This window comes from Geotrypetes seraphini, chromosome 5, assembly GCF_902459505.1.
Source record: "Geotrypetes seraphini chromosome 5, aGeoSer1.1, whole genome shotgun sequence".
Taxonomy (NCBI): domain Eukaryota; kingdom Metazoa; phylum Chordata; class Amphibia; order Gymnophiona; family Dermophiidae; genus Geotrypetes; species Geotrypetes seraphini.
This window is the reverse complement of record NC_047088.1, coordinates 97,962,149-97,987,100: the sequence shown is the minus strand read 5'-3', so window position 1 is coordinate 97,987,100 and position 24,952 is coordinate 97,962,149. Positions and strand designations below refer to the sequence as shown.

The following is a 24,952-nucleotide window of genomic DNA, read 5'->3' as shown; positions in this document are numbered from 1 at the left end:
AACCCCTGGGGGTCCCCAGGGACTCCCTGCCCCAGCAGGGGTCCATGCTGAAACCTGCCCCTGTGTTCGCCATACAGGGGGAAGGTCACCTGAGGTTGCAGACAAAATGGAGGGGCCAGACAAAGAAAATGGCGAAGTTCCCGCCAAAAATGCTCCCTCCATGGCCTGTAGCGGCTGAGAAGACTGAACAGTCCCAGCCGCTAAGACAGGCAAGTCGGCATCAGCTGTCAAAAAATCAGCTGAGAGGGAATCCTTCGGGGAATCCCTCCGTGGGCGGTTGTGGAAGACCGGGCTTCCCCACTGCTCCAAGCCGACTCGCGAGGCACCATCGGCGGGGAGCTCTGGGCGCCTGCAGCCGCTGCCGACGGAGCTCCACCACCTCACCGACCCAAACCGCCGAGTTCAGGCCGGCCGCGAGTGCCTCGCGGCTGGACTAAAATTGTGGCCTACTCCCCCGGAGAAGGGCACAATTGCTCCAGACGCGACCTAGCTATAAAAAAGTGCTGGTTACATGAAAAAATACAGTAAAATACAGTTTTCTTAAAGGGAAACAACCCTTCAGACCAGCACTACCTCAGGATTTTTTTTTTTTTTTTTTTTTTTTACAGAACAGACTCCACAGGCTCTCGAAGCAATATGCCTTGCTTGACTTAGGGGGCAAGGCTTACTGCTGAGGCTCCTCTAAAAAAATGTGGGGAGGTGGAGGAAGTGGGGGGAGGGACCCCGCTCGTGACCCGCCGGGTTTGACACCCCCGAGGTCGGACGGACCCCCAAACAGGGCCCGACCAAGCTCCGTCCGGCCAAAAACAGGGACAATAAACCCCTAAACAAATTCCAACAGCCCTACCAAGAGAGATGGGTACAGATCACTCAACACCTGCTGGAGACTGAAAGAAGACTGAGGGAAATAGAGAAGGGAGGATAGTATATACTGTCCCAGAGTTTTGTTTTCAGTCTCCACCTGCTGGTCATGATTAGATATATACCCATTCGTAAAGTTAACCTCTACTGGTCTGGAGAGTGCTAAAGAATAGTTGAATCTTTCTGACAAATTTCTCCAAGTCAATCCTAAACTGAAAAGTATCATGACCTCTCATAGGTACAAAAGATAGTCCCTTTTCCAGCACGTCTAGTTCTGCTGAGGAAAACTGACGAGATGTTAAATTGATCACAGCGAGTCGTGCCTGCTCTTGGATCTGGTACGGTATGTCCCTCGACATCCTTTCTGCGGACGTCTGCAATTTCTTCTCCATCCTCCTTGGTTTGAGCCTGCAAAGATGACCCTTCCCCCGATGCTTCTTTCATTTTCTGAAGAATATTTTTTTTAGCTTTAATAGCCATGGACAAGTTATTATATAAATTACCTGCTTAGCAGAACAATCAGTGTGGGACTTTAAATAAAATATTTTCCCTGCATTAGGGTTTATGATGTATTCAATTTCTCAAACGTGTTTTCAATATACACATTTGCCACATTTATAATGCCTCCTCCTGGTGCAATCATCATTGATCTTATTCATAAAAGGTGACAATATCTCAGCCAAGTGTCTACCCCAAGTAAAGGCAAACATGGGAGAAAACTGCAATTGAGGATTTAAATCCAATATTCCCCAATACTTTTTAATTGCCTGCCTTACTCTTATAGCTTGCTTGGAATATGGTAACTCACAAATTAAGATATTACTACGGCTCTGCTTATTATTCTCACCCATCAATCATTCCCTATGGAGCTCATAATCAAAACTTAAACATGTCTAAAAACCTGCCCAATTCGGCACTTGAACAACCTAAAAGACAACCAGTTGTCCAAGTGCCGATAATCAAACCAATTTTCTGGACGTGTTGCGGGACTTTTCAGGCCTCTGAATCCTGCTGTGCATCCAGAGCTAAAATGGGCATATCTGGAGGAGTGGTGTGGGCAGGATAGAGTATGACCTAGACTTAGTCGTCCTTCAGGGATAATCAAAGGTTTTACTAGACATCCTGGAAGAAACTTAAATGTTTCGAGTTAGACAATGTAAAAACAGGTATAAGTGCCAAAAAAGTATCCAAGTGACCAGATTACTACAGAGACAACGTAAAGACACACACACACTCCCCCAGTGTTCACTGACCCCCTCACACCACACAAAGATCTGGAGACAGGTATGTACCTGTTTCCAGAACATCAGCACCTGGTATAGGAAAGCCTAGCAGAGCTGCACATAGGTATCTTAAAATAGTCTGGGGGTTGGGATAGTGAACTATAGAGAGGAGGACCCAGGCCCATAAGCCACTCTAACCACTACATTTATGGTGGAACATGTGCGCCCACCAAAACCCCCTCTACTGCCATATAAGTGCCACCTGCAGCCATAAGGGCTATTGGGGTTGTGGACAGGTGGGTGTAGTGGGTTTTGGGGGGCTCACCATAACCTATAAGGGAGTTCTTGTGACATGTTTATCTGGCACCCTTTTTGTGAAGTTCACAGCAGTGCCATGTAAGGTGCCCCACTGCTCTGTTGCCATGTCTGGGTGGCCAGTCCTTTACAAGACTGGCCCCTCCCATGCCTAAATGGTCTTGTTCTGGGCGTTTGGGACTTGGACAAAATTTTGCTATAAAATGTGGTATAAAGATAGACATTCTGGCGGTCTGGACGAACAAGAGCCTGGACATCCAGATAGATGATTTAAAAAAAAAAAAATTCTAGACATATTTTGCAAATGATGAGGCTATGGAGACGCTCATGGCCACTCCCCTTTACTTGCAAAAAAAATATTGATCTTTAAATTGAAAATAGTAATTTTTAATGACCAGTCTAGACCAGTGGTCTCAAAGTCCCTCCTCGAGGGCTGCAATCCAGTTGGGTTTTCAGGATTTCCCCAATGAATATGCATGAGATCTATGTGCAGGCACTGCTTTCAGTGCATATTCATTGAGGAAATCCTGAAAACCTGACTGGATTGCGGCCCTCAAGGAGGGACTTTGAGATCCCTGGTCTAGACAAATCTTTCAAAAACTGCTGCTTCTGTCCCCTAAGCTGGTGCTGACTTCAGCTATCATGAATTACATCCAGTGCACATTCCTGAGGAATGTTCATGTACAACATATTCTCCAATATCTGAATTAAATGAGATAGATCCTTCATATGAGGGAGATTCCACCACAATAGATTGTAAGTGAAAGTCTACATACTGAGGCAATGGTTCTTAAACAGAACCTTTACTAGAAACAACGGGATGACCAGGAGATCTCTCTAATGACTTATGAATCTTTGGCACAAAATAAATTTAAGGTACTTTAGGAAATGGATTATGCATATAATCAAACTCCTTAAACGTGATCAGGCCTGCTTCCCTGGCTTTTATCAAAAGTGTTACCACCTATTCTAAAAATTCTCTAGATGGATCTTAGGCCAACTCAAAATAATATTGACAATCTAATAACTATACCCTGTACTACTATCACACCTCCCTTATCAGCTCTCAAAATGCATATAGATGTATCTTCCCAGAGAGATTAATTAAATTGTTGTACTGAAACATTCCTTGTGCTTCAATATCCTCTGATTCTTTCCATATCAACCTTTGAAAAGTTTCAATAATAGGATCTAATTATTCAGGAGGAGTCCAAGAAATTTTACCTTATATTTTTGAAGAAAAGCACTCTGCTTTACCCTGCTCATCTCTCCATGTTGAGTGAGAAATACCCTGAGATGTAACTTACGAATAAATTTATTGCGATATTATAAGAACATAAAAATTGCTATACAGAGACAGAACAAAGGTCCATCAAGCCCACTATCCTGTTTTCAACACTGGCCAAACCAGGTCCCAAGTACCTAGATAGATCCCAAATAGCAAAACAGATTCTATGCTGCTTATCCTAGGAATAAGAATGGATTTCCCCATGCCATCTCAATAATGGCCTGACTTCTCTTATAGGAAATTATCCAAACCTTTTTTAAACCCCGCTACGCTAACTGATTTCACCACATTCTCCGGCAACAAATTCCAGAGTTTAATTTTACATTGTATCTATAATAATAAAATTATTATAGATACTTTTATACTTTTACCGCTGTATTCCCTGATCCCTGATCTGTAGGGCTGTGGTCGGCAGGAGTGAGCATGCGAGACACCAGGACTCCTCCCCCCGAGCCCCAGACACGCTGACCGGCGGGCCTCTCAAGCTGCAGGGATGGCGGAATCACTACCGAGACGGCCGTTGGCTTCAGGCACGTGCGGCGGTTGTTGGCGTCTGAAGGCTGCGGCGGCTTGAGGTGGCTGTCGGCGGAGGGCAGACGCGAACGGAGAAAAGGGGTGCTGCTGGACAGGGGAAAAGGTGCTGATGGACAGGAGGGCAGAAAAAGGAAGGGAGGTGTACTGCTGGACAGGGGGAGCAGGAAAGAGGTGCTAATGGACAGGGGGGGCAGAAAAAGGAAGGGAGGCGTACTGCTGGACAGGGGAAGCAGGAAAGAGATGCTGATGGACAGGGGAAGAGGTGCTGATGGACAGGGGTGGTAGAAAAAGGAAGGTAGGCGTACTGCTGGACAGGGGGAGCAGGAAAGAGGTGCTGATGGACAGGGGGGCAGAAAAAGGAAGGGAGGCATACTGCTGGACAGGGGGAGCAGGAAAGAGATGCTGATGGACTGGGGAAGAGGTACTGATGGACAGGGGGGGCAGAAAAAGGAAGGGAGGCATACTGCTGGACAGGGGGAGCAGGAAAGAGATGCTGATGGACAGGGGGGGAAGAAAAAGGAAGGGAGGCCTACTGCTGGACAGGGGGAGCAGGAAAGAGGTGCTGCTGGACAGGGGGGGCAAGAAAAAGGAAAGGAGGCCTACTGCTGGACAGGGGGAGCAGGAAAGAGGTGCTGATGGACAGGGGGGCAGAAAAAGGAAGGGAGGCATACTGCTGGACAGGGGGAGCAGGAAAGAGATGCTGATGGACTGGGGAAGAGGTACTGATGGACAGGGGGGCAGAAAAAGGAAGGGAGGCATACTGCTGGACAGGGGGAGCAGGAAAGAGATGATGATGGACAGGGGGGGAAGAAAAAGGAAGGGAGGCCTACTGCTGGACAGGGGGAGCAGGAAAGAGGTGCTGCTGGACAGGGGAAGATGTGCTGATGGACAGGGGGGGCAAGAAAAAGGAAAGGAGGCCTACTGCTGGACAGGGGGGAGGTATAACAAAGGGAGAAGGGCTGCTGCTGGATAAGGGGTGCAGTGAAGGGGTGGTGGTGGACACAGGGGAGGTAAAAGGAAGGGAGAATGGACAGGGGAAGCAGGCAAGGGGTGGTAGTGGACAGCCAAGGAAAAAGAAAGACAGACGAAGGAATGACAGAAATAAAGAAAGCGGCTAAGGAGAGAGAGAGAAAGAAATAAAGACAGACACACACACATAGATTCTAGCACTTATTAATGTAATGGGCTTTAAGACTAGTAAAGAAATATTTTCTCCGGTTTGTTTTAAATCTACTACTCAGTATCTTCATTGCATGTCCCCTAGTCCTAGTATTTTTGGAAAGAGTAAACAAGTGATTCACATCTACCTTTTCCACTCCACTCATTATTTTATAGACCTCTATTTTATCATCCCTGAGCCGTCTCTTCTTCAAGCTGAAAAGCCCTACCCTCTTTAGCCTTTCCTTATAGGGACGTTATCCCATCCTTTTGATCATTTTTGTTGCCCTTCTCTGTATCTTTTCTAATTCCGCTGTATCTTTTTTGAGATACGACGACCAGAACTGCACACAGTATTCGAGGTGCAGCCATACCATAGAGCAATATAAGAACATCGTAACATTTTCAATATTGTTTTCCATTTCTTTCTTAGCAGTTGCTGCACATTGAGCTGAGGGTTTCAACATATCCTCAAAGATGACACCTAGATCCTTTTCTTGGATAGTGACTTCTAACACAAAACCCAGCATCACATAGCTGTATTTCGGGTTCCTCATTCCCACATGCATCACTTTGCACTTGCTCACATTAAATGTCATCTGCCATTTTGACGCCTAGCCTTCCAGTCTCACAAGGTCCTCTTGCAATTTTCCACAATCCTCTTGCAAAGAATTATATACCCTGTGGGTATAAATAAGCCAAATTGGAAAACTGCTTCAAGAAAGCATTTTTGACAATATCCTTCAAACATGGTGCTTCATAGGGTGCTACACCTTTTCCCCAAGCAGGCAGAAGTGCTGCAGAATACACCTGCAGAAGGTTCAGAACCAGATATAAATGAATTCCTTTGGGATATTTTTGCTGTATCTGTGTGGGATCACCAATGTTCTCCTGAAAACTCGACAAAGCACAACGTGCAAAATTCTTCATTCTGCAGAGTTCCAAAGAAAGTGCAGTTTGATTTTCTTCACTTACAGCTTCCTGTCCCCTGCGTTGAATGAAGCCTTTGGCTGTTGTGGCCCAAAGTATATCCCCTGGCCCGCTATTGGATGATGCATGACATGACAGCCGGAGAAGACGTCTTGATAAATGTGAAGGCTCTGGCAAAGAGTTGTGGGTGGAAACCTGGAACTGATATTTATAGAGTATTCCATAGTCCTCCTAAAACAAGACCCTTGTGGTGTCCTGAAGATACTCTCTACACTTCATAATGTCCAGCTGTCTGTCCTTTTCATATTTTGGGGGGAAGGGATTAGGTGAAAGCAATGTTACTTACCGTAACAGTTGTTATCCAGGGACAGCAGGCAGCTATTCTCACTAGTAGGTGATGTCATCCGACAGAGCCCCAATACGGACGTCTCACAAGCATATTTTGCTTGAAGAAACTCAGAAGTTTCGAGATGCCCGCACCGCGCATGCGCCAGTGCCTTCCCGCCCGATGGTCCGGGCGTGTCTCCTCAGTTCAGGTAGCCAGCAGAGAAGCCAACCCAGGGGAGGTGGGTGGGACGTGAGAATAGCTGCCTGCTGTCCCTGGATAACAACTGTTACGGTAAGTAACATTGCTTTATCCCAGGACAAGCAGGCAGGTATTCTCACTAGTGGGTGACCTCCAAGCTAACCTCAATGGGATGGTGGGAGAGTTGGCAACTTAGGAGAATAAATTCTGTAGCACTGTTTGGCCAAACTGTCCTTCCCTTCTGGAGAAAGTATCCACACAATAATGAGAGGTGAAAGTATGAACCGAGGACCAAGTGGCAGCCTTACAAATCTCCTCAATCGGTGTCAATCTGAGGAAGGCTACAGATGCTGCCATTGCTCTGACCTTATGGGCTGTGATCTTATAGGGAAGGGGTAATCCAGCCTAGGCATAGCAGAAAGAGATACAAGCCGCCATCCAGTTGGAGACGGTGCGCTTTGATACAGGTCGTCCCAACTTGTTTGGATCAAAGGAGACGAAAAGTTGAGGAACAGTTCTGTGTGGTTTGGTGTGATCCAAGTAGAAAGCCAAAGCATGTTTACAGTCCAGAGTGTGAAGAGCTGATTCTCCAGGATGAGAATGAGGCTTAGGAAAAAACACAGGAAGCACAAAGGATTGGTTGAGATGAAATTCAGAGACCACTTTAGGCAGGAATTTCGGATGAGTGCGGAGGACAACCTTGTCATGATGGAACACTGTGAAAGGTGGATCCGCCACTAAGGCCTGAAGCTCACTGACCCTGCGAGCGGACGTGAGGGCCACCAGAAAAACCACTTTCCAAGTGAGAAACTTCAATGGAGCCTTGTTGAGAGGCTCAAAAGGAGGTTTCATAAGTTGAGAAAGGACCACATTAAGATCCCAAACCACTGGAGGAGGTTTGAGAGGAGGATTGACATGGAAAAGTCCTTTCATAAATCTGGAAACCACAGGATGAGCAGAGAGAGGTTTCCCCTGTAGAGGCTGATGGAAAGCCGCAATAGCACTCAGGTGGACTCGTATAGATGTAGACTTGAGCCCAGACTGAGACAGGTGTAGAAGATAGTCCAATACAGAAGACAGGGAGGCTCGCTGAGGCTCCTTACGATTAGAAGCACACCAGGAAGAGAATCTAGTCCACTTCTGGGGGTAGCATTGTCGAGTAGCAGGCTTCCTGGAAGCCTCCAGCACCTCCCTCACTGCCTGGGAAAACTGGTGAGGAGTTACGTTGAGAGGAACCAAGCTGTCAGGTGGAGGGACTGCAGATTGGGATGAAGTAGAGATCCCTGATGCTGAGTAAGCAGTGAAGGAAATACTGGTAGAAGGAATGGCTCCCTGCTGCTGAGTTGAAGTAGAAGGGAGTACCAAAGTTGTCTGGGCCACCGAGGAGCTATTAGAATCATGGTGGCAAGGTCGGATTTCAATTTGACCAGAGTCTTTTGAATGAGAGGAAATGGAGGAAATGCATACAGAAAGCGAGTTCCCCAATCCAGGAGAAAGGCATCTGCCTCGAGACGATGAGGAGTGTAGATCCTGGAGCAAAATTGAGGTAGTTTGAAGTTGTGGGGAGCAGCAAAGAGGTCTATCTGAGGTGTTCCCCACTGAGCAAAGATCTGACGAAGGAGGTTGGAATGGAGCGTCCATTCGTGAGGCTGGAGGAGACGACTTAAGTTGTCCGCCAAGACATTGTCCTTCCCCTGAATGTAGACAGCTTTGAGGAAGGTGTTGTGGTGAACCGCCCAATCCTAGACTCTGAGAGCTTTCTGGCAGAGGGAGGCCGAGCCCGTGCCCCCCTGCGTGTTGACGTAATACATGGCGACCTGGTTGTCTGTGCGAATTAGGACCACCATGTCGTGAAGCAGATGTTGAAATGCTTGAAGAGCATTGAAGATGGCTCTGAGCTCCAGAAGATTTATTTGATAGAGTCGGTCCGCACTGGTCCAGAATCCCTGAGTGCGAAGACCATCCAGATGAGCTCCCCATGCATAGATCGAAGAATCGGTGGTGAGGACCTTCTGGTGGGGAGGAGTGTGAAACTGCAAACCTCTGGATAGATTCGAAGAGGTCATCCATGAAAGCAGAGACTGCCGAAGAGCAGGAGTGACTGTGATGTGCTGAGTCAACGGGTCTGACACCTGAGACCATTGAAAAGCCAAGGTCCATTGAGGAATCCTGAGATGAAGTCTGGCAAAAGGCGTCACATGAACTGTCGAGGCCATGTGGCCCAGGAGCACCATCATGTGTCTCGCTGAGATGGACTGGCGAGAAGACACTAACTGGCAGAGGTGAAGAAGAGCATCCAGGCGCTGAGGAGGAAGGAATACCCTGAGCTGAATGGTGTCCAGAACCGCCCCGATGAAGGGGAGAGACTGGGTAGGCTGTAGATGAGATTTGGGAAAGTTGATCTCGAAGCCCAAACTCTGCAGGAACCGAATCGTGGACAGGGTCACCGAGATGACCCCCGGAGCCGAGGGGGCCTTGATGAGCCAGTCGTCGAGGTAGGGGAATACCTGAAGACCTCAGTTCCGGAGTGCAGCAGCCACTACCACCAGACACTTCGTGAAGACTCTGGGAGACGAGGACAGGCCGAATGGAAGCACTCTATACTGCAGATGTAGATGTCCCACCCGAAATCTGAGGAACTTGCGAGAGGCTGGATGAATGGGAATGTGAGTGTAGGCCTCCTTGAGATCCAGAGAGCATAACCAGTCGTTCTTCTCGAGGGGGTAGAGAGAAGCAAGAGTCAGCATGCGAAATCTCTCCTTACCAGAAACTTGTTGAGGACCCGAAGGTCCAGAATGGGTCGCAGGTCGCCCGTCTTCTTCGGGACGAGGAAGTACCGGGAGTAGAATCCCCGGTTGTGTTGGTCCACAGGGACCGGCTCGACGGCCCGAAGCCAGAGTAAAGCCTGAGCTTCCTGAAGAAGAAGGGCAGTCTGTGTCAAGTTGGAAGGATACTCTCTTGGAGGGTGGTCCGGGGGGACCCGATGGAATTGAAGAGAGTATCCTTCCCTGACGATGGAAAGGACCCAGAGGTCGGTGGTAATAACCTCCCAGCGATGAAAGAAATGATAGAGGCGACCCCCAATGGGAAAAACAGGAGGATGCAGAACGAGGTTGGTTATGCTCCCTGAGAGAGAGTCAAAAAGGCTGAGGAGCCTTGGGGACAGTAGACGGTTGAGGCTTCTGTTGAGCCTTCTGTGGAGGTTGTCTCTTCGCCGGTTGTCTCGCAGCCGGAGCTTGCCTCGGAGTATAACGCCGCTGATAGATCAAGGGTGGTCTAGTAGGTTGAGACTGTTGAGGCTTAGGCTTGGGCCGAAGGATAGACTGAAAAGACTTTTCATGGTCAGATAACTTCTTCGTCACAGTCTCGATGGACTCGTCAAATAAATCCGCTCCTGCACAAGGAACATTGGCAAGTCTGTCCTGGAGGTTCGGATCCATGTCAATGGTCCGAAGCCATGCCAATCGACGCATAGCCACGGAACAGGCGGCAGCCCGTGCCGAAAGCTCAAAAGCATCGTAAGAGGATTGCATCAACTGGAGACGTAGCTGGGACAGCGAGGCCACTACTTCCTCGAATTCGAAGCAAGCCTGAGACTCAATGTAAGGTGTGAACTTCCGAAGCACAGGCAGGAAGAACTCCAAATAAGTTGCAAAATGAAAAGTGTAATTCAAAACTCGGGAAGCCATCATCGAGTTCTGGTATATTCTCCTCCCAAACTTATCCATGGTCCTGCCCTCGCGACCCGGAGGCACCGAGGCGTACACCTGGGACGGATGAGAGCGCTTGAGGGAGGATTCGACCAGCAGGGATTGGTGAGAGAGTTGAGAGCCCTCGAACCCTTTGTGATGAACCGTGCGGTATCGTGCATCCAACTTGCCCGGAACCGCAGGAATGGAGTATGGTGTTTCAAAACATCTCATAAACGTTTGATCGAGTAGTTTATGTAGAGGCAGGCGAAGAGACTCTGCAGGAGGATGAGGCAAATGCATGGTGTCAAGGTATTCCTTGGAGTACCGAGAACCGGTGTCCAAGGTAATGTCCAGGTCATCCGCCATCTGCCGGAGGAAAGAAGAAAAAGACAATTGATCCGCCAGCACAGGCCTCCAAGAAGGACTGGATGAAGTCGAGGCCTCGGGATCCACAGAGACCTGGGATCGACAGGGAGAATAAGAGGTACTCGGTTCCTCATACTCCGGCCCCTGTGGAGGAGACATGTCAGATGAAGAGTACCCCATGTGTTGCAGCTTCTTCTGCGGCGAAACCTCAGAGTGCCGCAAGGAGTGCCGTGAAGAATGTCTGGACCGATGCCCCTCTCGGGGTCTGGAGGGAGATCTAGAATGACTATGTTTAGCATGGTCCCCCGACGCCTCAAGCGAGCAGATGGGACTCGAGGCCGTGGAGCGAAGAGGCGGGAGATTTGACGCCTCTCGAGATGCAGTCCAGGCCTGATATGGAGTGCGGAAGAACTCTTCCTGAGACTTGCGATGCCCAGGGCTTCGATTACCCGAAGAGGAATGCCAGACCTCTTCGTCTGGAGGCGTGATGGGCTTTAAAGGGGGCATGTCACTAAAGGAGGCCCGCCTCGAGGGACCGGCCGCCGCACGCCGCTCCTCCTCGCTAAGCAGCGAGACCGACCGGCAAGGAGGAGGAGGAGGGGGCGGTCCGCCCCCCGGAATCGGAACCGGGAAGTCACCCTGGATGGTGGCGATTAACCTGGGTCCCATGGTTTGCATGAGCTCGACAAACTGAGCTTCCAAAAGGGACCGCAACGAAGCCGATATGGAGGGATCCGCACCGAAAGGGGGTCCTCCAGCACGGTCTTCGCGCTCCTTCGTGGTCGAGTGCTTTTGCTTGGAAGCTTTCGGCACTTTGATAACCACGGGTGGAATGGTAGAAGGCGGTACCTGATCCGAAGAGACGGAAGGCACCGGCGCCGAAGACGGGATCGAAACCGGGACAAAGGAAGCCGGCTTCAGTAGACTCGGAGCAGCAGGAGTGGTGGTGGGCTTCGTATGGGCAGGCGAAGCGGCAGCCGAAGTTGAAGATGAAGGTTCTTTCGCAGCTTCCATTTTGAACATCGACTCCCACAAAAAACAGCGACGCTTAAACACCCGCGCTGTAAGAGTCGAACAAGGCCGGCACGATTTCGGGAAATGTTCTGGACCAAGACACTGCAGGCAGCGTCGATGCGGGTCCGTCAGCGAAATCGCACGCTGGCACTTGCTACACTTTTTAAAACCAGTAATTGGCCGGGACATAGGCCGAAAAAGCTCCACCGTGAGATCAAAGGAGCGGGGCCTGAGCCACGCGGCCGACCCGGCCGAATCGCCGGAAGAAAATTTTTTTTTTTTTTTAAAGGAAATAAAAGAAATAAAATACACGATAAGAGTAAAAAGAACTCAAAACCGCGGCTATTAGAAGGCAAAAAACAGGAATTCAGTCAGCGCAGAATCGAAGTAAAACTTCTCAGCTCCGCAGAAAGAAAAGAACTGAGGAGACATGCCCGGACCATTGGGCAGGAAGGCACTGGCGCATGCGCGGTGCGGGCCTCTCGAGCCTCTCGAAACTTCTGAGTTTCTTCAAGCAAAATATGCTTGTGAGACGTCCGTATCGGGGCTCTGTCGGATGACATCACCCACTAGTGAGAATACCTGCCTGCTTGTCCTGGGATAATTTATAATTAAAAGTTTTTTGCACTTACTTTACATATTTTTAATATTAAAAAAATCCTTTTTAATACACTGTATGGTAATATTAATATCATGCATGGTTAATACATTTATGATAGATCTAATATAGGCCCCATTTATCAAGCTGCGTTAGGGTTTTTTAATCACTGGTTTCTGCAGTTAAAGCTCCAACGCTCATAGGAATTCTATGAGCATCAGAGTTTTGCCGCAGAGGCCAGTGATAAAAATCCCTAATATGGCTTGATAAAAGGGGGCCATAGTAAGATTATTGATGCCTTAGCATGTTTAAATGTAATTATTATGTTAAAAGATTTGTGTATTGTGAACAGAATATTTAGCTTCACTGAATTGTGTTTTGAATTTATGTAGAAGCTATTTTTGGTGTTTCTCACCATATTGTATTAATTATATAGGATATAGCGTTAACTGTGTGCTAACTTCATGATATATCTGTCAGCTTTTCCTGGGTCAAAGATCATACTGATATAAAGTAAAGAAGGAAATAAAGAGATCAAAAACAAGTGACCTACCTATACTAAAGGACCCATTCTCAAGTCCAATAGCACCTGGAGAAGACCTCAGTGGACCCAAAACAGTTCAATAAGAAACAGCCATCCTTAGTTCCAGTAATGGCCAGAGGGACTTCCACTGCACTAGACAATATAACAGAGCAGCACTCAGAAGGAGCCTCACTGCATCTGAATGAGTAATACTCACCCTCTGCTCTAGCAGGGCTCGTCGGATGGACACCCGTTGTTCCAGGTCCTTTATTTCCCTTTCATGCTGTGTCTCTGTATGGATCTTTATCTTGCTCTGGTAAGCATTGAGGAGTTCCAGCTCCTGCTGTAGTTGCATTCTCAACACCTGGTACTCGGCCTCCTGAGTCTCGTCTAGACGCAGCTGCAGAAAGCAGAAATGGAGGAGACAGGAAGCTCAGGCGAATGGTAAATTATGGCCTGGAGGAAAGCAATTTAAGTATAAGGTTTTGCTATCATTTAACTATGAGTCTTCTTGTAAATAGTACTTGAGGTCATTAGCTGACAGAAGTCCAAGGCTGCATTGTTAGAATCAGCTCTGTCAAAGCCTGACTTCTACTCCCAGACAAATCAAAGCTTCTTACCTGTTCTCCAGGAGCAACAGGAGATCCTCATGCATAAGTGTTATCAACTAACAAAGCCCAGGCTGAAGAAAAGTAAACAATGTGTTAAGAGCTTTCTTGAGCAGTGCACCTCACATGTGCATGATTTCCTATGCTAGTGTGAGGCCATCTCAGTTTAAAAAAAAAAAAAGCTATACATATTAGAAGAAGCCAACTCTTGGGGGAGACAGGCGAGTTTTGTGAAGACTGATCCTGCTGTCACTGGAGAAGACCTATTAAGAGAATCAATATTGCTAATCTCTGAGGGCAAGCAGATATGTACTCCTTACACATGGGAATTCTTAGCCACAGACTGCCTTGTAAAAAAACAGAGGGGAAAAAAGAAAACCAAGTTATAAACATATTTCTGTAAGTGACAGAACTTTTTTTTTTTTAACACAATGACAATCTGAAAATAATTTTTTTTTAAAATGGCTTTGAGGAGAATGTATGTGGATTCGAAACCTGAGATTTCACAGAACACAGTGGCTAAATCTAGTGCATGGTCACAGTCTTGCAGAACTTTTTCATGAAGGCATACCTAAAATGTATCACAGACATAGTTATGGCTCTAACATTATAACAGTCTTCATGGGTCAAACCTGTAAGGGCAGAAGTGAAAGATGTATACTGTCTAACTGGATAACAGATTACATTTAGCTACAGCAGTCACAGGTTTATTGGGGTCAACCCTCCCACCCCAAACCTGGGTAGACTTACAGTGTACTCCAAGTACAAGACTAAGGCTCTTTTGTAAATATATGCATGGTAAAAATTGGTGGAAGGACAATTCACTGATTAAGATTAAAATTTGACAGGAACTTAGGCTGTGTGTATAGAATTGAACTACTGCCAAAAATCTTGTATAGGGTTTATTTATTTAATTAATAGTCTTATAGCCTATGTAAACCAGAAATGCATTCACAATCAATAAAACAATAAATCACTAAGGCCTGGAGCTCACTAAAACTGCGTGCAAAAGTAACCACCACCAAAAGAGACCTTCCAGATCAAGTATATGAGCTAAATTTAATGGTTTGAAAGGAGAGTTCATCGGCCTAGATTAGAACCACACTCAGGTACCAAAACACAGTAGCAGATGAAGGGAGGTTTCAATAGAAGCCAGTCCTCAAAAATCAAACTAAAGATGGTAGAGAAACAGACTTATTTTCTATATGGTGGTCATATGCCCAATTGCAAAGGTGAACCCTAATGGAGTAGGTTTTTACACCTGACTCTAAGGAGAACGTGTTGAAACAGTTTTGAGTGGGTCAGGAAACGAGGTCTGTGGCTTTCAATCACCTCTTCAGCTTAAAACTATAACACCTATATTAGGGTCTCTCCTAGAAGTCAAAAGAATTCAGTAACTGAACATTGTCCTTTCAATGTCCAAGCTGTGAGGGCTGGGGCTCTGAGATTAGGCAGAAGCAGAGTTTACTTATTCTGTGTTAACAAAATTGGGATAGGACCCCAACCAATCATTTTCCCTGACAATTCCTTTAGTGGCAGGAACCAGATTTGTCTTGGCCAATAAAAAGCAGTGTATATCAGTTACCCCTCTTTTAATTTTTAAACTTTGTCTTTAGGGACCTGTAAGATATGCTTATAAAAAGTCTCTCTCCCAATCTGAAGAAAGGCACTGGAGGCTACTTAAAACTGAGAACCTTTTGAGCAAGTGGAACCAGTTCTGATGATACCAGTAGAGTGCTTTATGTATCATGGTTCTCAGCCTCTATGTCTTTGCTATGAATGAGATGTGGGGATGTGTAATGGAGATGCCAAGATCAAGGCATGGACAGGACATCCCTTGCAGTCCATATGAGTCTGGGACTACTGAACAAAAGAAGATTGTTTTGCATTTTTATTTCTGGTTAAAAAAAGCCTATTTGAGGGGTTCCAAAGATTGGAAAATGCTGTGCAAAGTTTTTCAGTCCTGGGACCACTCATGAGATTGAAGAACTTAAGCCTGTCAGCTGTTACTGAATACCAGGAAAATAAGTTGGAAGGCTCAGGAAGTCTCTCAGCACCCGTGTTTCTTTTAGTTTCTGTTTACTTCTTGTTTCTCGTTTGAAACTCACTTTGGCCACATCGCTGGACCCAGGAGCAGGCAGAGAGGCTTGCCGGCGTGGGAGCGCACTTCGCCCCTCCCCCCTTCCGACAGGACTGCACAGTGCCGACATCGCTGGACCCAGGAGTAGGCAGGGAGGCTTGCCGTGTGGGAGCGCACTCCGCCCCTCCCCCCATCCGACGAGACTACACTGAGCCAGTTGGAAGGCTCAGGAAGTCTCTCAGCACCCGTGTTTCTGTTAGTTTCTGTTTACTTCTTGTTTATCGTTTGAAACTCACTTTGGCCACATCGCTGGACCCAGGAGCAGGCAGGGAGGCTTGTCGGCGTGGGAGCGCACTCTGCCCCTCCCCCCTTCCGACGGGACTGCACAGGGCCGACATCGCTGGACCCAGGAGTAGGCAGGGAGGCTTGCCGCGTGGGAGCGCACTCCGCCCCTCCCCCCATCCGACGAGACTACACTGAGCCAGTTGGAAGGCTCAGGAAGTCTCTCAGCACCTGTGTTTCTGTTAGTTTCTGTTTACTTCTTGTTTCTCGTTTGAAACTCACTTTGGCCACATCGCTGGACCCAGGAGCAGGCAGGGAGGCTTGCCGGCGTGGGAGCGCACTCCGCCCCTCCCCCCTCCCGACGGGACTGCACAGGGCCGACATCGCTGGACCCAGGAGTAGGCAGGGAGGCTTGCCGCGTGGGAGTGCACTCCGCCCCTCCCCTCACCCGACGAGACTACACTGAGCCAGTTGGAAGGCTCAGGAAGTCTCTCAGCACCCGTGTTTCTGTTAGTTTCTATTTACTTCTTGTTTCTCGTTTGAAACTCACTTTGGCCACATCACTGGACCCAGGAGCAGGCAGGGAAGCTTGCTGGTGTGGGAGCGCACTCCGCCCCTCTCCCCATCCGACGAGACTACACTGAGCCAGTTGGAAGGCTCAGGAAGTCTCTCAGCACCCGTGTTTCTGTTAGTTTCTGTTTACTTCTTGTTTCTCGTTTGAAACTAACTTTGGCCACATCGCTGGACCCAGGAGCAGGCAGGGAGGCTTGCCGGTGTGGGAGCACACTCCGCCCCTCCCCCCTCCCGACATCGCTGGACCCAGGAGCAGGCAGGGAGGCTTGCCGGCGTGGGAGCGCACTCTGCCCCTCCCCCCACCCGACGAGACTACACTGAGCCAGTTGGAAGGCTCAGTGAGTCTCCCAGCACCTGTTTTTAGTTTGTCTCTTTCTTTTTGCTTTATTTGAATCTCACTTTGGCCGACATCGCTGGACCCAGGAGCAGGCAGGGAGGCTTGCCGGCGTGGGAGCACACTCCGCCCCTCCTCCCCACCCGACGGGACTACGCTGAACCAATAAAAGATTCAGCGCTTAACAGCACACTGTCTAAGACGCTCATAGCACCTTCGTGAAGCGACCAAGAAGCGATCCACCCCCACAACACTACCAAACGTAAAACCAACCGGAAAACAGCAGCCAAACCACCAAAGACCCTTCTACCACCTTTCACCAACCACCAAACAAAAAAAAAAACAAAACCCAAAATGAAGCTAACCTCACGAGCCCAGCACTTCATACTGTTAATCCTTCTTTTAACCAGCGGGAAGACAGCAGCAAATAACCTCCTCCCTACACCCGCTACAGATATAAATAAATCTCTCTTCCAAAATAGGAGAACATCAAGTGACAGAAACTCAAACCTACAATCTAACTAACACTCTACACTCCATTACCACAGATGGGGAAGAAGACCAACACACACTAAGACTCGGAAAAGATAGAAGGGGACAGATTCAAAACGAATGCTAGGAAGTTCTTCTTTACCCAACGTGTGGTGGACACCTGGAATGCGCTTCCAGAGGACGTGATAGGGCAGAGTACAGTAATGGGGTTTAAGAAAGGATTAGACAATTACCTACTGGAAAAGGGGATAGAGGGGTATAGATAGAGGATTACTGCACAGGTACTGGACCTGTTGGGCCGCCGCGAGAGCGGACTGCTGGGCACAATGGACCTCTGGTCTGACCCAGCAGAGGCACTGCTTATGTTCTTATGTTATGTTCTTATATATCCAAACACAACCCACAACTATCACACAGAGATATCCACACTCAAATGTACCTACTTAAATATCAGAGCGCTAGGTCCAAAAACAAAGCTTATAAAAACCTGGATAACACAAGAAAACCTGGACTGTCTTTTCCTCACAGAAACCTGGCTAACCTCTGACTCAGACCCCAGAATAACTGAAGTCTGCCCACAAGGATACAAAATTACAGTGGTCTGCAGAGAAAAAAAAGAGGCGGAGGCCTAGCAATCTTAATCAAACAAGATCTAACCCTTAATATAATTGAGAAAACATCTAACCCGTACATGGACCTTTTAGCTTGCCAACTCTCAAGCACCACACTAAAAGACACACTAAACTGCATGCTCTGCTACATAGCACCGGGAAACTGGTCTTTAGCAAGAACCGAAGTGGAAGACTTCATATACCAAAACTCACTAATAGCAACCTACAACCTACTCCTAGGAGACCTAAATCTACACCTAGATGATCAATCATCCAAACAAGTAGACAACTTTCTCTCATTTCTCAAAGCCTTATCCTTCTAAATGCTAAATCCACAAACAACTCATGAAAAAGGCCACCAACTTGATATTGCAGCCTTCATGACCCACCAACCATACTTAACAGAAATTCATACATCTAACGGAACATGGTCCAGATCCATCTGGTCAGACCACTACACCTACACTTTCAACATCAACTGGACCAAAAACAACAAAAAAACTATAACAAAACTCAATAAAGTAACATACACCTCACGCAAACACATCGAACCCTCCATATTCTGGTCTAAAATAGATGAAACTATTCTAGAAAACAACCCCGAGGACTTCATTTTACATTGGGAAAGACTTTGCTCCAACACCCTTGATGATTTAGCCCCACTGCAAACCAAATCCAGACCCAGCAGGTGATCAGATAAATGGATCGACTCCGAACTGCTACAACTCAAAAGACAATGTAGACGACTAGAGAGAAAATCGAACTCGGATCATACAAAATCCGCCTGGAAAAAAATCAACAAACAATACAAATCACAATTAAAGGACAAAAGAAAAGCACACTACACCAACCTAATAGGCACTGAAACCCAAGACACCAAAAAACTATTCAAAATTCTAAAAACCCTAACCGACACCAAACCCTAACTGACCTCTAACAATACTACCCCCCCCATCAGCCACTCTATTAGCAGAACACTTCCAAAATAAAATTACCAATGCAAGAGCTACCCTCAATGACACCTCTACCCAGCCTAACGAATTCACAATTCTCCCCATAGATAGAGATTCTACTGCAGCAGAAAGAATATGGTCTCAATTCCCCAACATACAATGGCCTGAATTCAACAAATACTACAAAAAATACAGCCATGCATCCTGTGACCTCAACAACTGTCCACCATATCTTCTAAAAACATCCAGCACAAAATTCTACGCTCTTCTTCTAAACTGGATACAAATCTCGCTAATAAATGGCCACTACCCTGCCAACCTCAGCGAAATCATCATCACCCCGATCCTCAAAGACCCCAAAGGACCGATAGATCAAACAGACCCATTGCCTCTATTCCACTCTACGTCAAAATAATAGAAGGACTAGTTGCCAAATTCCTCTCCAATTACCTAGAAAACCATAACATACTCCATCCCACACAATCTGGCTTCAGAAACAACTTCAGCACACGGAAACACTACTAGGATCTCTCTTGGACACAGCCAGACAATATCTCAGCACAGGAAAGAAAATGATGCTCATACAACTAGACCTTACCGCTGCATTCAACTTGGTGGACCATAACATTCTACTACAAATCCTGAATACAATAGGCAGTGGCGTACCTAGCATATGCGACACCCGGGGCCCATCATTTTTTGACACCCCCCATCTATATGAAAAATATGATTTTTAGTAACAATCTACATATCGCACAACAAGAGTGTACCTAGGAAAAGGCAGCATCTTAAACACTGCAGTGAGCACTAGAACACCCACACATACATTGTAAAACGTAAACAGTCGATGCTATCAGAAAGCCATGTCCCTTTCATACACACAGACAGATACACCTTTGCCCAATATGGAATAATCACAAGCTAAAATAGAAATATGTAGACAAAAGTTAAACTAAACTGCCAAGAAACCAGACTCTGCATACAATGCAATACCACAACACCACAAAAATAGTAATACATGTCCTCTAATACTGTGCAAAATATAAAGACAGTAGATGTAAATTTGAAAAACTGATACATAACAATCACCACTTTACAAATTAACAAATAAAAATAAAACAATAATGAGAAATATGAAAATACCATTTTATTGGACTAATCCCCGTAAGCTCGGTCCTCATCCCCACAAACCACCTGATTCCATCCACACATATTGAACTTATTATATTAAAGTATAAAACGAAACAATATTCTGTACAATTGTCAATTTATAAATCAGCATCTTCTCCATTTCCCTTCAGCGTCCTCAGCCCACTCTCTCTCCACTTTCCTTCAGCGCACGCACATAAAAACAAGCAAGTAATTTTATATCATTTTCATTCTATTCATTCATAGAAATTAAAGTCTAAATAATGCCAGTCACATAACAAAACATGATTTTACAAAAATAATTCCCTGCAGTCAAGCCTGCAAGGATAACTAGATGTCTTTCAGCAGCTCCCCTCCCTCCCTCCCCGTTACCTTCGTGGCCAAGTCAAAATGATCTACCAACAATAAAATTTTAAAAACACAAAGCACATTGTATGCAGAGAAAATGTTAATTATCATTTATATTTCTCGGGTTTTCAAAGAGGTCAAGGCAGATGACTTTATGCAATGTCACCTCAGTAACAACTATACAAAAATAGACAAATATACCCCCTCCCTTTTTATTAAACCGCAATAGCATTTTTTAGCGCAGGGAGCTGCGCTGAATGCCCCACGCTGCTCTTGATGCTCCCTGCGCTAAAAACTGCTATTGCAGTTTAGTAAGAGGGGTCCATAGTGCAAAATATAGACAGCATATATAAATTCTCAAACAGACACATTTTGATCACTAAATTGAAAATAAAATCATTTTTCCTACCTTTGTTTGGTAATTTCATCAGTCTCTGGTTGCACTTTATTCTTCTGACTGTGCATCCAATATTTCTTCCCTTCTTTCAGCCTCCTGTATGCTTCCTCTCCTTCAGACTTCATTCCCTCCCCCAACTTTTTCTTTGTTTCATCCTGTCCACTTCTTTCTCTCTCCATGCCCACTTTCTTTCTTTCTGTATGTCTGTCTTTCTCTCTCTCTCCGTGCCCCATTTCTTTCTTTCACCCTGCCCCCTTCTTTCTTTCTCTCTCCATGCCCCCTTTCTTTCTCTATGTCTGTCTTTCTCTCTCTTTCCCCATACCCCATTTTTTTCTTTCTTTCACCCTGCCCCCTTTCTTTCTTTCTGGATCCCTGTCCCCCCCTTGCTTTCTTTCTGGCTCCCCCTCCCTTTCTTTCTTTCTCCCTTCCCTCCTCCATGCCACCGCCGCTACCACCACCATGCTGCCACCACCGCTGAGGAAAGGCTGCCACTGGCCATCAGAAACCTGCCAGCGCCGAATTCGCCCTCCTTCTTTTTCCGCGGGCCGACCAACTCTGGCTGCCCGACGTCAATTCTAACTTCGGAGAGGATGTTCCGGGCCAGCCAGGCAGCGATTGGCTGGCCCAGAACGTCCTCTCTGACATCAGAATTGCTCGGCTTTGGGAAGAGAAGCAGCAGGGAAGGAGAGTTCGGCGCCGGCTTCTTTCTGATGACGGCAATGGCAGCCTTTCCCCGGAGGCAGCCTATTCCCCGGTAAGTGGCCAGCTGAACACACCCTCGGGCCTTGCACCTGGGGCGGACCGCCCTCTCCGCCCCCCCCCCCTTAGTACGCCACTGACAATAGGTATCACAGATAAAGTATACACATGGTTTGAAGGATTCCTTAAATCAAGAACCTATAGAGTACAATCAGACAAACAAAAATCTTCAGGGGAGATCAAGAGGGGAAATTATCATGCATGGAGGTAAGCCTCGAAGACGTTCTCAGGCAGATAGATAGATTAAGAACAGACAAAGCTCCGGGCCCAGACAGGATCCACCCGAGAATACTGAAAGAGCTCAGAGATGAAACAGCAGAGTTATTGCAGCATATTTGCAACCTGTCCTTGAGAACAGGGGTAATCCCGGAGGACTGGAAGATAGCGAATGTTATACCAATCTTCAAAAAAGGATCAAGAGGCGACCCGGGAAACTACAGACCGGTGAGCTTAACCTGTTCCGGGGAAGATGGCCGAATCACTGATCAGGGAAGGTATCAATGAGCATATAGAAAAAAATAATCTGATGAGATCAAGCCAGCATGGTTTCTGTAAAGGCCGATCATGCCAGACAAATCTACTGCATTTCTTTTGAGGGGATAAGTAAGCAATTGGACCATGGTGACCCCGTAGACATCGTATATCTAGATTTCCAAAAAGCCTTCGACAAAGTGCCCCATGAACGTCTACTGAAGAAACTGTGGAGTCACGGGGTGGAAGGGGACGTGCACAGATGGATCAAAAATTGGCTGGCGGACAGGAAACAGAGGGTAGGAGTAAAGGGGCACTACTCTGACTGGATAGGGGTCACAAGTGGTGTTCCGCAAGGGTCAGTGCTGGGACCACTGCTGTTCAATATATTTATTAATGATCTAGAAACGGGGACGAAGTGCGAAGTTATCAAGTTCACGGATGACACAAAACTCTCCAGCAGCGTCAGAACTGTTGAGGAATGCAAAGAACTGCAGAGCGACCTGAACAAACTGAATGAGTGGGCAAAAAAATGGCAGATGAGCTTCAGTGTGGAGAAATGTAAAGTCTTGCACATAGAGAAGGGGAACTCCATGTACAGCTACACGATGGGAGGGAGGGTACTCGGGGAAGGCAGCCAAGAAAAAGATCTGGGGGTATTGGTGGATAACACAACGAAGCCGGCGGCGCAATGTGCAGCGGCCTCAAAAAAAGCGAGCAGAATGTTGGGCATTATCAAAAAAGGTATCACTACCAGAACGAAGGAAGTATCTTGCCACTGTATCGAGCAATGGTGCGCCCACATCTGGAATACTACGTCCAATACTGGTCGCCATACCTCAAGAAGGACATGGCAATACTCGAGAGGGTCCAGAGGAGAGCAACGAGGATGATAAAGGGTATGGAGAACCTTTCATATGCCAAACGGTTAGACAGGCTGGGGCTCTTTACCCTGGAGAAGCGGAGACTGAGAGGGGACATGATAGAGACTTCTAAAATCATGAAAGGCATAGAGAAGGTGGAGAGTGACAGATTCTTTAGACTAGCAGGGACAACTAAAACAAGAGGTCATTCAGAAAAACTGAGAGGGGACAGATTCATAACGAATACAAGGAAGTTCTTCTTCACTCAGAGGGTGGTGGACACCTGGAACGCGCTTCCCGGAGAGGTGATAAGACAGAGTACAATTCTGGGGTTCAAAAAGGGACTGGATGACTTCCTGGAAGCGAAGGGGATAACAGGGTACAGATAGAGGTTTACCTTACAGGACATTGAGCGAATAGGGTATGGATATTTTAGGTTAGGTAGGGAACACTTTCAGGTCATGGACCTGGGGGGCCGCCGCGGGAGCGGACTGCCGGGCACGATGGACCCCTGGTCTGACCCGGCAGAGGCAATGCTTATGTTCTTATGTTCTTAACCTTGGTCAAACCCCTGCGGAGTTCCCCAAGGATCCCCTCTATCCCCGACTCTCTTCAATCTCTATACAGCCACCCTCAGCTCTCACCTGGACAAACAAGGCATAACCTCCTACAGCTATGCCGATGACATTACCATTCTCATGCCCTTCGATCAACCTGAACTCTCCATGACGAACACAATATACCAAACACTAAAATCAATAGCAATCTGGATGAAAGATCACAAACTGAAATTGAACCCAGATAAAACGAAATTCATCCTCCTAGAAAACAACAAAATACCAACCATAACCAACATTGAAATCAACGCAATCAACTACCCTATACAAACCACCCTAAAACTGCTAGGAATAACTATCGACAGATGCTGCACCATGCAACCGCAAATCAATGAAACAATACAAAAGTCATTCTTAGTCATGAGAAACTTAAGACAAGTTGGAAATTCTTCGAGAAAACTCAATTCCAGCTCATAGTTCAGTCCTTAATACTAAGCCTACTTGACTACTGTAATATCATCTACCTCCCATGCCCTACAACCATAACAAAACAATTACAAACTATCCAAAACACAACACTAAGACTCATCTACTCATTAAAGAAACATGATCACATTACAGAAGCATATCTCCAATCGCACTGGCTTCCGATCCCAGCAAGAATACAATTTAAATTCTACTGCCTACTATTTAAGACTTTATACGGAGACAGTATAAACTACCTGAATAACCACCTCATCCACAACACCGCAACCAGACATAGGAAAACTCACACCCCATTCTCATACCCCCCAATTAAGGAGGTCAAACGGAAAAAAACTATATGATGGCCTCCTGGCCACTAAAGCAGCCAAACTAGACAACCAAATCTACTGACGGCATCCCTCGACTACAAGACTTTTAGAAAAGAAATAAAGACCATACTCTTCAAGAAAACTCTGAAAAAAGAAATAATACCGAAAGTCAAACTCCACCTCTCACTAAAGCCAACTACCCCAAACAAATAACCTTACCCATTTCTTACTCTTTTTGAAAATGACCAATTTTTTTTTGTAAGTTCTTGTTGTAATACATCTTGGATAATTCTTTTGTAATCCGCCTTGAACTGCAAGGTAATGGCGGAATAGAAATCCCTAATGTAATGTAATGTAATTTGGATGTGACTGGTAATGGCAAAATTCCCAAATATTGATTGATATAAACACAGCAACTTGGTTGTCTGTCTAAACCAGTGGTCTCAAACTCGAATCCTTAGTGGGGCCACATTTTGGATTTGTAGTACTTGGAGGGCCGCAGAAAAAAATAGTTAATGTCTTATTAAAGAAATGACAACTTTGAATGAGGTAAAACTCTTTATAGTTTATAAATCTTTCCTTTAACAGTTAAAGGAAAGATTTATAAACTATAAAGAGTTTTACTTTATGCAAAATTGTCATTAACTATATTT

General features: G+C 46.4%; 1 protein-coding gene across 1 annotated transcript in view; it reads right to left on the bottom strand.

Annotated features, from left to right (window-relative positions):
* TAOK2 (TAO kinase 2) overlaps positions 1-24,952 on the bottom strand; it is a 275,812-nt gene that overhangs the window by 13,223 nt on the left and 237,637 nt on the right. Inside the window, exon 19 of the mRNA XM_033944805.1 lies at positions 13,246-13,428. Within this exon, the coding sequence (XP_033800696.1) occupies positions 13,246-13,428 (183 nt within the window). The remainder of the gene's footprint in view (positions 1-13,245; positions 13,429-24,952) is intronic.